Source organism: Primulina eburnea, chromosome 12 (assembly GCF_022965805.1).
Source record: "Primulina eburnea isolate SZY01 chromosome 12, ASM2296580v1, whole genome shotgun sequence".
Classification (NCBI taxonomy): Eukaryota; Viridiplantae; Streptophyta; class Magnoliopsida; order Lamiales; family Gesneriaceae; genus Primulina; species Primulina eburnea.
In genome coordinates, this window is record NC_133112.1 from 9,261,053 (window position 1) to 9,276,144 (window position 15,092).

General features: G+C 35.3%; 2 protein-coding genes across 3 annotated transcripts; one reads left to right on the forward strand and one right to left on the reverse strand.

The window, feature by feature from the left end:
• Positions 1 to 3,414: 3,414 nt before the first annotated feature.
• LOC140807634 (ATP synthase subunit b', chloroplastic-like) lies at positions 3,415 to 4,373 on the reverse strand. The gene has a single exon (XM_073164578.1). The coding sequence runs from the start codon at positions 4,254 to 4,256 to the stop codon at positions 3,609 to 3,611; it is 648 nt and encodes a 215-aa protein (XP_073020679.1). The 5' UTR covers positions 4,257 to 4,373; the 3' UTR covers positions 3,415 to 3,608.
• Positions 4,374 to 9,481: 5,108 nt separating this feature from the next.
• Positions 9,482 to 14,029, forward strand: LOC140806572 (uncharacterized). 2 transcript variants are annotated; one of them, XM_073163125.1, is made up of 3 exons: positions 9,482 to 9,616; positions 9,826 to 13,574; positions 13,829 to 14,029. In XM_073163125.1, exon 2 carries the CDS (start codon positions 9,837 to 9,839, stop codon positions 13,560 to 13,562), a length of 3,726 nt encoding a protein of 1,241 aa, XP_073019226.1. In that variant the 5' UTR covers positions 9,482 to 9,616; positions 9,826 to 9,836; the 3' UTR covers positions 13,563 to 13,574; positions 13,829 to 14,029. The 2 variants fall into 2 exon arrangements, with proteins under 2 accessions (XP_073019226.1, XP_073019227.1); XM_073163126.1 differs by having other exon boundaries at positions 9,501 to 9,616; positions 9,754 to 13,574.
• The last annotated feature ends 1,063 nt before the right edge of the window (positions 14,030 to 15,092 follow it).

A 15,092-nucleotide genomic window follows, 5' to 3' on the forward strand; every position in this document is an offset into this window, starting at 1 on the left:
TAAATCATTTTTGGTGAATTTTGATAATTGAAAGTGACTATCCTCGATCTTTCATCATTTACCCTCTCTTGATTGATTAATATATAAACCATGGTACCTGGCGGTGGGGCGTCAACAACTCTCGTAATGGGGTCATGGCCTAAAATAAAGTAGGTTCACCGCCCTTTTTTACAATGGATTCCTAACATATCCTCTGTGTCACATGATGGAAGTTATTAAAATCTAGCCTAAGCTGCTGCCAACAACTAGGGGTGTTCATCGGTCGGTTCGGTTCGGTTTTCGGTTTTTTATTTCGGTTTTTTCGGTTTTCGGTTTTCGGTTTTACAAATATATAATCCGATATCCGAATCATTTTTCTTCGGTTTGGTTTTCTACCGAAATGGTTCGATTATTTCGGTCGGTTATTTCTGTTTTGATACAATTATTTAAATTAACAATATAAATATATTATAAAATATAATATATTATCTTTTTAAACGATTTCTTAGTAAATATTTAAATATAAAGTACAAATGAATTACATAAACAATAAGAGTGAGTCTCATGTGAGACCGTCTCACGGATCATAATCCGTGAGACGGGTCAACCCTACACATATTCACAATAAAAAGTAATACTCTCAGCATAAAAAGTAATACTTTTTCATGGGTGACCCAAATAAGAGATCCGTCTCACAAATACGACCCGTGAGACCGTCTCACACAAGTTTTTGCCAAACAATAATCAACTAAGTATTATTCAAAATAATTCTTCATTCACTAATATCATCTCAATAAATAATATAAAATAAAAATAACATTATTAATTTAATTAAATTTCGGTTTTTTCGGTCGGTTCGGTTTTGACATTTATAATCCGAAACCGAACCAAATTAATTTCGGTTTTAACATTTATATCCGAATTATAAAATTCGGTTTTCGGTTCGGTTTAGTGTTCGGTTTTTTCGGTTTGAATTTTCGCTTTTTTCGGTTTTATCTGAAGTTTGAACACCCCTACCAACAACCCACGCGCCCCTAGCTTTTATGCACTGACCCTTGCACTCCATCTATAGAGTGTATTGAGTGTTTAGAAGGCATCAATCAGAGGAAATTGGCCAGATATACGTAGAAACATGATTTTTGAGAAAAATTCTGAAAATAAATGTGGCAATACATTAAAAATTCATTAGTATGGGAAAAAAAAGTCATTTTCGTCTCATTTCTAGCTTTACTTGTTTTCTGATCTTTTAGTCCTCAAACTAGTCGAATCTTGGTCTTGTAATGTTTTATGTAGTCAGTGATATTTATTTTTGAATGCTTCTAATGGAGAATGAAAAACCAGAACTACTCAATGATAAAATGCCTCCGGACGTCCGTAAATTTTAGTGTAGAGAATGCCAATACTTGTGTGATGGAACTAGCTGCTTTCTGATTACTGATCTTGCTTTGGCTAGTCCTAGCTCCAAATTTGGAATATCTGCTTCCCAAGCAATTACATTAGCCAAGTAAAAGTTCGATCACCATCGCCAATTCATAAAAAGTCCGATCAAGTAGTACCAACGATATACACGAAAGCGCATAGAAGTTTTTGCAAAAGGAAGGTTGTTTTGTATATACCTTCAAATTTTCTGAATCTTGAGCCTGAGAACGACCCGAACTGATCAATTGTTTTATCCTCGACGAAAAAAACAATTGTGATTGATGCTACAATAACTGCGGAGAATGGAATGACCCATACGCTTTGTGTGTGTGTTGCATGGATGGGCATTTCGGTTGAATTTCACATAGGGAGGGAACGAAAGAGCGGGGAATGATATATACGACCATATATTTAGTTCATTATTTATTTCTTTTGACAGTTTTGTTTAAAAAATAAATAAATTAACTAAAGTGAAACAGTTTTTTTAAAAAAATATTTTGTAAAAATTCTTTTGTATTCCGAAATTTCATATTTTTTGAGAGCCGGGGTTTCAAGTTTTATTCCAGAATTTCATATATTTTATATTTTGATAAATATAATAATTTTTATATTGTTTAGATTTAGATAAAAACTAACCTAATAATATTTTATTATACCTTCATGAAGATCGAGATTATTATGACTTTATGTTAAGGTCCAGATTTTGCTCGTGTCCTAGCGTGACGGAGCCACATTACTTTTCACTAGATAAATTTGATATTAGTTCGGGTAAATCAATTTAAAATATTAAAGGATTTTAGAATTTAAAATTTTAGCATGAGTAGAATCGGATTCCTTTCTCCGCCACTGCTAGCGGATATGAAGAAGCTAGACCAAGGATTGTGGAGGCCATTCATGCTGAACGCATCCCTGTTATATCATCTGATCACTCTATTTTAGTGATGTTCTAAGGTGGGAAGCTTTCTCTATACAGGTCGATAGTATGGAAATTCCACGACTGAAAGAGAGATTGCTTGCAGTGAGGAGCCATTCTGTTTTGAAGCAGCCAGCCCAGGGGTTTGATGGATTTGGATCATCTACTGTGTTGAAAACACAGCATTCAGTGCTGTGTATTTTTTACACGAGATGATCACGTGATCATCTTGTGGGCATCACACCATATGAGATAAATTTAAAAAATTGTCAGATTAAACGAGATGATCACATGTAAAAAGTGCGTACACTCAGTGCTGTGTTTTCAACACAGCAGAGAATCCAAATCCGGGGTTTGATGTGTTTCATATGATTCTACTTTCCGTATGGCTTAGACGACTAAATGTAAGGATCAGATAGATGTTGGTGAACATGGAATAGAAGTTCAATAGAAAAGAAAAGTGATCTCTATTGTATTCTCTACTCAATATTAATGTTGTTCAAAAAATTTGGCAGAACCCTTGTTCCAAATTTCTCAAGAAAACAAGAAAAGAGTTGACCCATGCTTTACTTGTTTGCAACGAAAACATTGACTTTCAGTTTTTCTTGATTTATGGATTAAAGAAAATCAGCCTATTTGTGTGGTACATAATCGTTGTAAATATAATCTTCTTCATCTTTTATAATGCCAACATAAACTAGTAGTTCCAAACAAGTAAATGAAGAAAAAGTGCAGTTCTTAAATATGCAGATGAAGAATTAAGTAGATAGCTGCTACTTTCAAGTGCTGTATAACAATTCTAATTCTAAGTTCATAAAAGAGTAACTGAACTTTAATCACTACCATAGACTGACTATACACACTGATATAGTCCAACCGCTGACATAGCTGTGCCCAATGCACCTAAAAAGTCTGTCACCAGTAGCTACCTTAGTTTCTTCAATCCACTGGTACAATTCTTGGTTATATAATCTAGCTTACAAGCGGCAACATTAAACATTCAGAAAAGTTGCCCAATTTCTTCTCTTTGATTCCCCTATCTTTTCTGGAGTCAGGATAGGCTCCAACAATCTACAGCTGCTAGCATAAGCTAACTCAAGAACTTGATTGAAAGTACTAAATAACGAATATCATAAGTCTACAATGTTTTGTCATCGATCAATAATAGGAAAGGGAAATCTTGGACATCTTTGAACTTTAATCGATATAAACAAAAAGAAAAAGATCAAATTAACTATAAACGATACATTCATTACAATCATCCACGGTCAAGATCACTTTTTTTTGGTAAGGCGATTCAAGAAACAGGGAGGACCTTCTTGACAATTTCGTCGCTAAGTGCAGTAATTTGGGAATCAAGAGCTTTGATGGTGTCTTCCTTCTGCTTCTCCAAGCTGGCCAGCGCCTCTTGCAGCTCTAGCTCCACTTTCTTCCTCCCCTCTGCCAGCTTCTGCTCCACCTCAAGCTGAGTCTCCTTCTTCATCTTGTTAAGGGCGGCGGATATTTCCGCCCTCGCCGCCCTCATCACCGCCGCAGCTTTCTCCTCCAGCGCCTTAACCTCCGCTGAAGTATCTTTAACGCTGCTCAGCTTCTCTCTGATGGCGGCGTCTCTCTCATCCATGAATTTCCCCAGAGGGCTGTAGTATACCTTGTCCAACGCGAACATCAGGATCAAGAATTCCGCGGCTATGATAGGGAGTGTCAGGTTGAAGTCGAAAAGCTGGGACTTTTCCAATTCCTCGGCCAGTGAGGGAGGCACGTTGGCGAGCGTGAAGGAGGCAGCGGCGGCGAGGAGGGAAGGGACAGACTTGAGAGAGGAGGGGAGTTGAAGGGGTTTAGGGGATGCGGGCAGGGGTATTTTGGGAAGAGGAGTGAGTTTTGGGGTGGGGATGGGAGAGATGCTGTTGACAAAGGCTTTGGAGGAGGCCATTATCATGTTGGCCATGGCTGCTCTGCTCTGCTCTGCAAATCTTGGAGGTCTGTGGTAGTATGAACGAATGATATGTATGGAAGGGAGGCTGAGAGGCTATCTCCTCCCTATGCCACACATCTGTATAAAGATAAACTTGGTATTTTTTCAATGATTTTTCTCTCATTTTATGGACACCATTAAACCATTATTTAGTATCATATTAACTTTACAAACAGAAACAGATGTATTGATTCTTATTTTTTAAAAATAAAACAAATTTAATAAAAAGAAGATAATAAATCATTAGTTACAACATCAGTAAACCAAATAAGAAAGTCATTCCGTGTTCATCAAAAAGAACAATTTTGTTAGTCAGTCCTCCACATATGCTCAAGACATAAAAAAAATATCTGAAGCTCTATTAAGTTATCAAATATCCAAGATTAAAATGCCATTCGTACCAAGATCATCTACAGGTTGAGTTATTTCTTGAACGAGAGAATCCGAATATATGCAGACAAGATATTTTTGAATAAACAGAAATCCAAGCCGAATCGAATAGCGAATAGCGACTAGCTAGCTCCGAATGCCTCATAACACTGGCTTTAGCTCCCACCACATCACCTAAATGATTTCGGATCACTGTCCCAACACTGAACAAGTTCTTGTACCCATCGAAGCCCGCATCAACATCTAATCTGAACTGGTAAGCTAATGGTGCTTTCCACACCTGCTCTGTAATACTCCGGCTTGAGAGATTCGGAATAATACACAATGGACTTGCATTCCGGAATACTTAACATGAAGAAATCGCCCAATCAATTTTGATAGTCCCTCGCTTTCGATCATGTACACGAGTTCTGTTGCAAGATTCAACCCACGCTGCCCAATCCATAATTCCAGATAGATAGTTCTAAGTTATCTTACCATACCACAGTCAATAAAGATATATTCCAATATTTCAAAATGCCCCTTTTCAAATTCATTTTGTAATTCTTAATTCAAAAGATATTCCAGATTTTTTTTAGATGATTTGAACGGTTGTGGACAAAGCATGACACTATGTCGTATCCTGATTTTCATATATTGTGGGTGCGAACGAATTTCATTCTTCAACCGGATTGTGTTTCATACATGAGTTTGTTATGAGTAATGATGAGAGAATCGACTCTCATTTCAAAAATAGTGCTTTGATGAGGATGTTGGTTCTTGGAATTTTTTTATGATAAGATAAGGGAATTTTGAAATATTTATTGCGCTATAGTTATCTTTTAAATTTTTTTAATGATGAATTATTTTGTGAAAAAAAAAATTAATAATAAATTATGCCCCCTTCGTCGGTCCGGGTCTGATTCAACCTTTAAATTTTATTTTTTAAAAAACAAAAGTTATTATTTGTTAATAAACATTAAAGAATAAAAAATATAAATTAATAAAAGAGGACTTTAACTTGTAAAAACTTTATCAAATATTTTTTAAAATAAAAAACATATATATCAGTAAAAAATCTATAACTTCAAAAGTTTTCAATGAATTAAGAGTGATCTCAGTATAAAAAGTAATATTTTTTCATGGATGATCTAAATAAGAGATTCATCTCACAAATACGACCCGTGAGATCGTCTCACACAAATTTTTGTCATTAATCAAACCACAATTAAGACTCCTAAAATATGATATTATAAATAATTTATCATCATAAAGCTCGAGCTCCAACAATCATAATTTTCGCTACTCTTTGGCATCTATAATCACAAAGCGTGCCCACGACTTACTCCAAGAATTTCCATGTTCTATTCATTATTTCAAGACTCCATCTTGCACAATCACTCGCATTTCCTCTTGTAGCTGGATGTTCTCTCAGTTTCTTCTTGGTTTTTTCATCACTTTTTAAATGTATTGTTCGGATAGCGGCTTTTGACCGATCATTGAACAAATATTTAGCTTCCAAATTTTCAGTCTTAAGCTATAACATCTCTAATCCTATATATTTCCTCAAATACTAAAATTTTGTTCTACTACAAACGTTGAAACTTGACAAACTATAATTCAATTTGTTATTATAAATAGAATTGTATATACTTGTGTTTTTTTCGACCACCACCGAAATATGCCAAAAGTTTCTCAATCTGCATCATTAAAATAAAAAATAGTGGTAAAATAATTCTCAAGTTCTTGACCGGAACTTGAGAGTCATTTTATATGTTTTGTCAGTTCCCTCAAAAAAGTTGTCTTTTAGTAAGCTTAGAAATTATATTACTACTGATAGTGGATTGTGCTTAATGTGGAACAATTTGTCCATCGTATTTGGTATAATATCCAATGTTCTTACCTATTTCTTCTGGGATTTGCGCTTGACTAATTTTGAGCCTAATTAAAATATAGCCACAACGTGATGTTTAACATAGTTCGTTACTTTATGTTGATATTTTATTTGGATTATTATAGCATAATGAATGATGGATTTTGCAGCTTTCATCGAGTTTTGAGTTACATATCTTCTTCAAAGTTTGATGAACTCCACTATTATGCATTTATCTTTACAGAAAACGGGTGTCTCTTTAACTTTCTTCATTTTGCATTTTAAGCTTCATTTTTCACCTGACTCGTACCCAAAGATTCAGCATTATCAAGTTGAGGCTCAATCCCGGATTCGTAAAACAAATCAATATATATATTTTGGAAACCAGATTGTGTACAAATTCCTGCGTGTGAATGACGTGCAAGGCAGCATATCTCGAGCCATTTTCCACAAATGCTTCACCATATAAAATTTGATTCAAATGAAAAAATTTATTTATGCTTTCTTTATTTTTTGAGAACGTTTTTTAAATATAAATATCACGTTATATAGGAATTTAATGGGTTAATTAGTAATATTACATAATGATGTTAATACAAACTTAATAATTATGAGCCAATTTTTTTTTAAAAAAAACTTTATAAGATAAAATCCAATTTTATATATAGTTTTTTCAAATTTTAATTTTAAAGGATTAAAAATACTGCCATAATTTCTGCCTACTTCTCTATAATTCCACTGCCAAAGAAACTTTTTTGAAATTGTTATAGGACCATGGTATACGAATTTATCATTTCAAATATATTTGGTTTATAAACATGATTTTTTTTAATCCTTATCAAATTATATATTACATAAAAAAAAAAAAATCATCCCAACATGCTGAAAATAAAAAGAAATAAAAAAAAAAAAACTAGTGGATACCACCATTTCCACACACTAGCAAAATTAATAATAGCTTAAATGAAGAAAACAAAAGCCCAATTATTATCTAAATATAAATGTGTTATCCAATAGGATTATTTTTGGCATTGTAATTATGATAAAAACTTGTGTGAGACGGTATCATGGGTCGTATTTGTGAGACGGATCTCTTATTTGGGTCACTCATGAAAAAGTATTACTTTTTATGCTAAGAGTATTACTTTTTATTGTTAATATGAGTAGGATTGATCCGTCTCATAGATGATGATCCGTGAGATGATCTCACATGAGACTCACTCATTTATTAAAGAGCTAGAATGACAATCACTTATTTACGATACATTAGTTTTTAAAAAAAAAAATTATCTTTTGGCTTTCAATTTCAAATCCTACTAACTATTTTTTCTCATTTCATCATAATCTAAAAATTTAATCAATTTTCCACAAGCGTAATTTTCTGCAAACAATCCCTTAGATTGAAATTAAAATTTAGGGAAAATTTGAAGTATTTTTTTAGGCATGGGAAGTGAGATGAGTTTAAACGAGGAAAAGGTTTGTTTTTTTTAAAAAAAAAAAAACATGTAGGATCAATGTGCATTAATTATTTTTTAGGAGAAAATATAATCTAATTTTAGTGCAATAATTGAGAACAATGCGAATGTAATTTATTTTCTTAATTGAGTACCTGGTTCTTCAATCAATTGACCTCCAATAATAACCGAAGCAGTGGGAGGAGCCAGGGTAGACGTGCCTGTTGAAGAATGAGCCGACATTCCTTCTCTACTAGAAATTTATAATTTTGTTTTAATAGGGTTTACTATATATATATATTGACTTGAGATGAAGAATGATTTATATGTATAACATGTATATAAAATTCACAAATTAACATTTTTTTTAAAAGAAGCACAAAATTTTATATTAAATTCACAAGTTAACGTTTTTTTTTTAGGAATTATGTTTTAGGCAAAATAAGTTTCTTGTGAGACAATCTTATGGTTTTTATTCATGAGACAGGTTGATCAGATCCATAATTATTATGAAAATAAATTTTTTGATATAAATTGATATTTTTAATGAGTTTGATATGGTCAGAAGTTCGTCTTACAAACTCGTATTTAAGCAAACCAGATGTTGTATTTGGATTGATGGATTTCGAATCCATCAATTTCAAATTCACTCAGTGCAATGATTACATAGTGTTTCATGTTAATTAAGATGAATTTCAAGTTCCACCAATAATGGAGTTTGATATTCACGAGAAATTTAGGATTCGATTCTTCAGATAAAGAGTTATGAGTCCCCCTGTATTTGTCTCTTGACGAAGTTGTTCCTGTCTCGTCTTCAGACATGGTTGTTCATGCATCGTCTCAAGACGTGGTTGTTCGTGTCTCATCTCAACATAAAATTGTTTGGGTTCCATCTGTGGACGCGACGATGCTGTGTTAGTTCTTCTGCTCTCTCTCCTACCTGTCATCTCTACGTCTCAGCTCAAACTTTCCACATATGGCGCCAAGTGATATTCACGGGAAATTTAGGGTTCGATTCCAGCAAATGTCGCTAGTCCAAACGCATGTTTCGAGATTGTCCTGAGCCTGGAATTATGAATAAGACCGTTAGAAGGGGGCCAAGAGGGTGTCCCGGCGTAACCCTTCCGACGCTCAAGCTAAGGGTGCTGCTGAAAAACAATATAGTGAATGCATAAACTGAACACTTAATCTTGATATTTATAGGAGGGTACATTGGCCCGTGATGGACTTGTCTTATATTTATGCTAAGGATGTGCCAGGAGTAATAGGCTCATCAATAAGATATCAAAGTCATTTGAAATTGATTCTATTTTGTATATATAACTAATATATAAGTAAGGCGTAAATGTTTAACAATAAAATTATTATCTAAATCTATTGGTGACAAATCAATTTATACAAATCGAACGAAATTTTTTAGAGTCGAAAAGGGACATTAAAAGTCGCATTTAAAAGCCACCAGGAAAAGGACGAGGACTCTTCATGTTGGAGGCTTTATGATTTTATCGTATCTTTGTACACTCAAATTTAACTCATCGTGCCCAAGAGTGGATTATTTACTGTACCTCTCTCTCTCTCTCTCAAAAAACCCTCAGAAATCCCAGCTTTTAATTTGCCTGAAGAACGTCCTCAAGAAGGTACTTTTTTTTTTCCTTTTAAATTTCAAGACCAATACACTAGTTGTTTCTCCAATAATATTCAGACACAGAATTTTCTTGAAGATACATATGTTTCAAATGCGTTCTTGGTAGATTTATGCTTTTTCTACCATTAGGGTTGTGTGGAGCTTTCAAATTTGTTATGAGGTTGAGTTCTTTTTGAAAAAGTAGAAATTTTGCTTGTTCAGATATTTTGGTTATGGGGGATGAGAAAGGTGGTGTTGGCCTAGTATGTAGTGCTGCTGTTTCAGGGTCACCTGTTCTTGTTAACTTAGCCAGTGAAACCGTAAGGGAAGTTAGTGAAAGTGAGAAACAGACTGACGACTCCTACGAGGAGGGGGATGGAGGAGAAGTGATGGTGGAAATTGTTGGGTCTGATGTTTTTGTCGATGGTGTCAGTGGTCTGAAAGAAGGTGTCTCCGTAGCCGGAGAAGCTGGGGATTTGGAGGGTAATGCGTCCGAGAATCAAGATTTTCGAGGGACTGTGGATGCATTGCATGAAGGAGGCGGAAGCGAGTTGGAGGAAAGCAAGGTGGTGCTCATGGTGGATGAACCAAAACATGTTGCTGAAAATCTAGAAGCTGAGCATGGTGAATCTGCTACCGTATTAGGTATGTTGTCCTTAGTGACACTGGACACCATTACTGAACGGTCTGAGGAAGTTATAGTGAGAACGTCTCCCGTGGTCATTGATGAGAAGGTTGTTAAAGACGAAATAGTTGATGATGGTAATAGTTCTGACATCGTAACACCTGAAGTTTTGAGAACTCCAGTCGAAGCTCTTGTTGAAGGAAAAGGTGATTTAGGCAACGTTAAGGTTTTGTACCCTGTCAATGATTCTGCTCCTTGTTCGGATTCATTGGATGCTGATTCTATTATGGTGAATGAGACAACTAATACCGGAGCATGTGACCAAGTTGCACCTTTTTATTTTTCTCTTAACTCTAATGGTGGAGACTGTGTTGTCGACGAAGTTGGTTTATCTAATTCCAGTGCAGTTGATGCCGTTGATTATGCTGATATTGATCCTTGTCATTCTGTGGATTTGAATCTCTCTGTATCAGTTCCAGATGTTGCAGCTCCATTTTCTAAAGAAGAAGTTGCATCTAGTGGTAGGTTGAAAGGTGAAATTTTGAGAGCTAATGCAGAAAGTGCAAGCACTAACGCCCATGGAGGAAAAGAGGCCCGTGGAGGAAAAGAGGCCAATGAAGGAAAAGCTATTGCCACAGAAACCGAGAACCTGATTCTTAAGTTGGATGCCCTTGTACCTAATGATCAAGATAATAATCAAGTTTGTATTGAAGATTTTGATTGTGCGGAGTGTGATGTAACACATGGGATCGATGATATTTCAAATGCTGTTGTAGAATCTTCTTGTAAACACACCATTTCCACTGAAAAACAGGAAGCTGTTCTCATGGACTCTGACAACAGATTGAATTTCATGGATGGAGATATGAGTTTCGCAAACAAGAAGGAATGCCTGAAGACTAACAGAGACATAGAAACTGGAGTAGTCCAGAAAGACCAACTATTCTCAAACGAACCAACTCAAATGGATGGTGGAGTAAATACTGCTGCAATAAATGTAGATAAGATTCAACCTGATATTGATGATAATCTAGTAAATCTACCGAATACAACAAGTTCGTGTTGTGTTGGAGATGAGGAAATCATAGAAGCAGATTCTGGGAGGTATGTAGACCAACCTCTGATGGGCACATCAGATACTGAAATAATTATTGACGATAAATTTGCATTATCTCAAGCAAAAGTTTTTGAGGGGGATGGAACGCGTGAAAGCAGTGAGGAGATTGATGGCAATAACGTAACAAAGGAACATGTCTCTGATATAATTACTTCTAATGTCGAGGTAAACATTTCTGGAGAAACAGATAATAATTCAGGAAAAAATAACGGGGTTCATATAACGGAGGACCATATTTCTGAAATTACGCATGTTGATGTGGACGAGGAAATAGAATTTGACCAAACATGTGATGGAGTAAAGGAAGTGGGTTACAGGGAGGAGCCTGCATTCGGAACTGAAGAGCCTGCTTGTGAGAGTGAAAATTCAAAGCTTTTGATTGAGAAGCCAGTAAAGTCTGTAAGTTCACTGCAAATGAACCAGCCAGGCTATCTATCACCACCAGAAAATGAGGGTAAATTTTCCCTCTCAGATTTGGTCTGGGGTAAAGTTAGGAGCTATCCCTGGTGGCCTGGACAGATATTTGATCCCGCGGATGCATCAGAAAGGGCTGTTAAATATTATAAGAAAGACTCTTATTTGGTAGCATATTTTGGAGATCGAACTTTTGCTTGGAATGATGCATCTGTGTTGAAGCCTTTCAGGTCTCATTTTTCCCAGATCGAGAAGCAAAGTAATTCTGAAGCGTTTCAAAATGCTGTGGACTGTGCCTTGGAAGAGGTTGCTAGACGAGTAGAATTGGGTTTGGCATGTTCTTGTGTACCAGAAGATGCTTATGACAAGATTAAAACTCAGATTGTTGAGAATACTGGGATACATGAAGAATCAAGTCTAAGAACTGGTGTGGATCAATCTACTGGTCCTTCTGCTTTTGAACCGGATAAACTTCTTGACTATGTTAGAGATTTAGCACCTCGTGCTTCTTCTGGGATTGATCGATTGGATTATGTTATTGCTCGGGCACAGTTGTCTGCATTTTGTTGTTTTAAGGGCTACCGCCTGCTGACCGTATTCCCCTCATCTGGAGAATTGCTGGAAAATGACACAGAAGAAACTAGTGATGATATGGTCGTTTCCCACAAAAGCAAGTACATTCCAAAAGACGGCTTTCAGTCTAGGAAGGAGAGAAGCTTGACAGAATTAATGGGTGATGCAGTGTATTCCCCTGACGATGAAGATGAATTAGTTGCTAAAGATGTGAGCAAATCGATTTCCTCATCTTCTGGTAAAAAACGGAAAGCGCTTGATCCTCTGGCTGATGGGTCAGAGAAAAGGCTAGCTGTTCCTGCAGCAAAAGTAACTATTTCAGCCATTCAAACTCCTAAGCCTTCGTTTAAAATTGGCGAATGCATCCGCAGGGTAGCCTGCCAACTAACAGGATCAACATCAACAGTGAAGGGCCTCAATGATGAAACAGTAAATGATGGTTCTCTGAAGGCATATGAACAATCTGAAAGCCGAAGTATGGATGTTTCAAGGGATTCTTCTTTAAACGAGATGCTATCTCAACTTCAACTGGTGGCACAGGATCCTAAGAAACGGCACAACTTCCTAAATACAGTCATTACTTTCTTCAAGGGTCTCAGAAGTTCAAGTGCTTTGAATAGACGTGGTAGAAAGAAAAGATCTGCTCCATCAGCTGGAGGATCAGCCGAAGACTTTGAATTTGATGATGTCAGTGACTCCTATTGGACGGACAGGATTGTTCAAAACTATTCTGAGGAACAATTGTTGCATAATTGCGAGAATGGGGCAAACAATCTTCAAGTAGTGCCCTTTGATACCGAAAAATCAGTGAAACCTGGCCGTAAATCATATTCTAGAAAGAGGCTTTCCACCCGGACCTATCCCACCACCATTGCAGATTCAAATGAGAATGTTAGACGAAAAAAGCAAGAATCCTCACCTGCTGAGCTTATATTGAACTTTGAGCAGAGAAATCGTGTCCCTTCTGAAATAAATCTTAATAAAATGTTCAGGCGGTTTGGGCCTTTGATGGAATCTGAGACAGAAGTTGACCATGAGTCTGGTCGAGCAAAAGTGATATTTAAGCGGGGTTCTGATGCAGAAGTTGCTCACAATAGTGCAGAAAAGTTCAACATATTCGGGTCAGTGCTTGTCAATTACGAGATAGGCTACTCGCCATTAATCTCAGTAAAGATTTCGCCCCTTGCTGTACCATCACAGTGCCATGAAGATCCAACTTTGATGTTGTAACTTTGGAGTTTGGTAACTATCTACTCATTACTGAGTATTTTACTCATAGTGCATCATCATGATACTTTTTTTATGGTATATGCTAATCATAATTAAAGGGGACTCGGAAGAATGAATGTCCCGTGACTAAAGGGAAGAATGCCTATGTAATCCTGTATGCAGTATAGTTGTTAATTGTTATTCATGATTTTACCACTTGTCACCCTTGCTTTGATATTATTTTTGAAAACTATCACCGTAGTCATGGTTTTTTATTTCTTTCACAGGGGTTTATCATTACATTGTATTGTAATCAAGAATTTCCTAGATAGATTCTTGAGAACAAGGACCTGTTGCAAAGTGGTTTACTAGAGGTGGCGGCTAGAAGGCAACCTGATCAATAATGTTAGTTTCATTGTATGGGGAGGCGTTGCCATGTTTATTTCTTAACCAAGATTCATGATGTGAAATGTAGATTGTTATCGATGGTCGTCCTTATTTTATGCATTTTTTGATTAGTCGAAAAAAAAAATCTACATCACGGTTCACATGTTTTTTAAATGACGAAAATGATACAAATCATTAATTTTTTTTTTTTACTAACATGTGATGTTCGAGTACTAATCGTTTTGGAACTGTTACAAAAAATAAGATTTTGATTATAATTTTGAAAAAACTTTATTAACGCTAATACTAACTATATGTGTTAGGGTACAAAAAATTAACAATTTTGGTGCACTAATTTAAGAAACTTTTGGTATGAGATTTATATATTTATTTGACTCAGATTGAGTGTAAAATCATTATTTATATTTCGATTTTAGAGAGAGAAAATGTAATACATATATAGACAAAAGATTTATATAAAATGAACACTTGTTTTTATATGAGATCTGAAGTAATTGATACTTCATATATGTATACTATATATTCAATTATTTTTACTTATTTTTCACGTCGGAAAAGACATGCTCTAATGAATGCAAACAATTTTTTGATAAAGGAATGAATGAAATTTTTATCTTAAGCGCGGAACTATAAATGCTTGCAACAAATATTTATAGGAAGGATTATTTGTCTTCTAATTCTTCGACATAACAGGGGTGGAGAAAATTTTAAGAGTAATGATTTTTTATCATATTCGTAAAAAATTCTTAGTCTTAGTGTCTATTTTGAGATGTATCAAAACTTTTTTTTATTTATTATGTACGATAAAAATAAAATAATAAAAAAAAGAATCTCATTTTTTTATTAAATAAAAGTTATTCAATGAACTTATAAAATTTTGAAATCTTCATGATAAAGAAAATAAAATATAAACAATTTACCTTGTGACGTGTTGAGAATACAAATTTGAGTGAGTCTCATGTGAGACCGTCTCACGGATCATAATCCGTGAGACGGGTCAACCCTACCCATATTCACAATAAAAAGTAATACTCTTAGCATAAAAAGTAATACTTTTTCATGGATGACCCAAATAAGAGATCCGTCTCACGAATATGACACGTGAGACCGTCTCACACAAATTTTTGCCTACAAATTTAGACA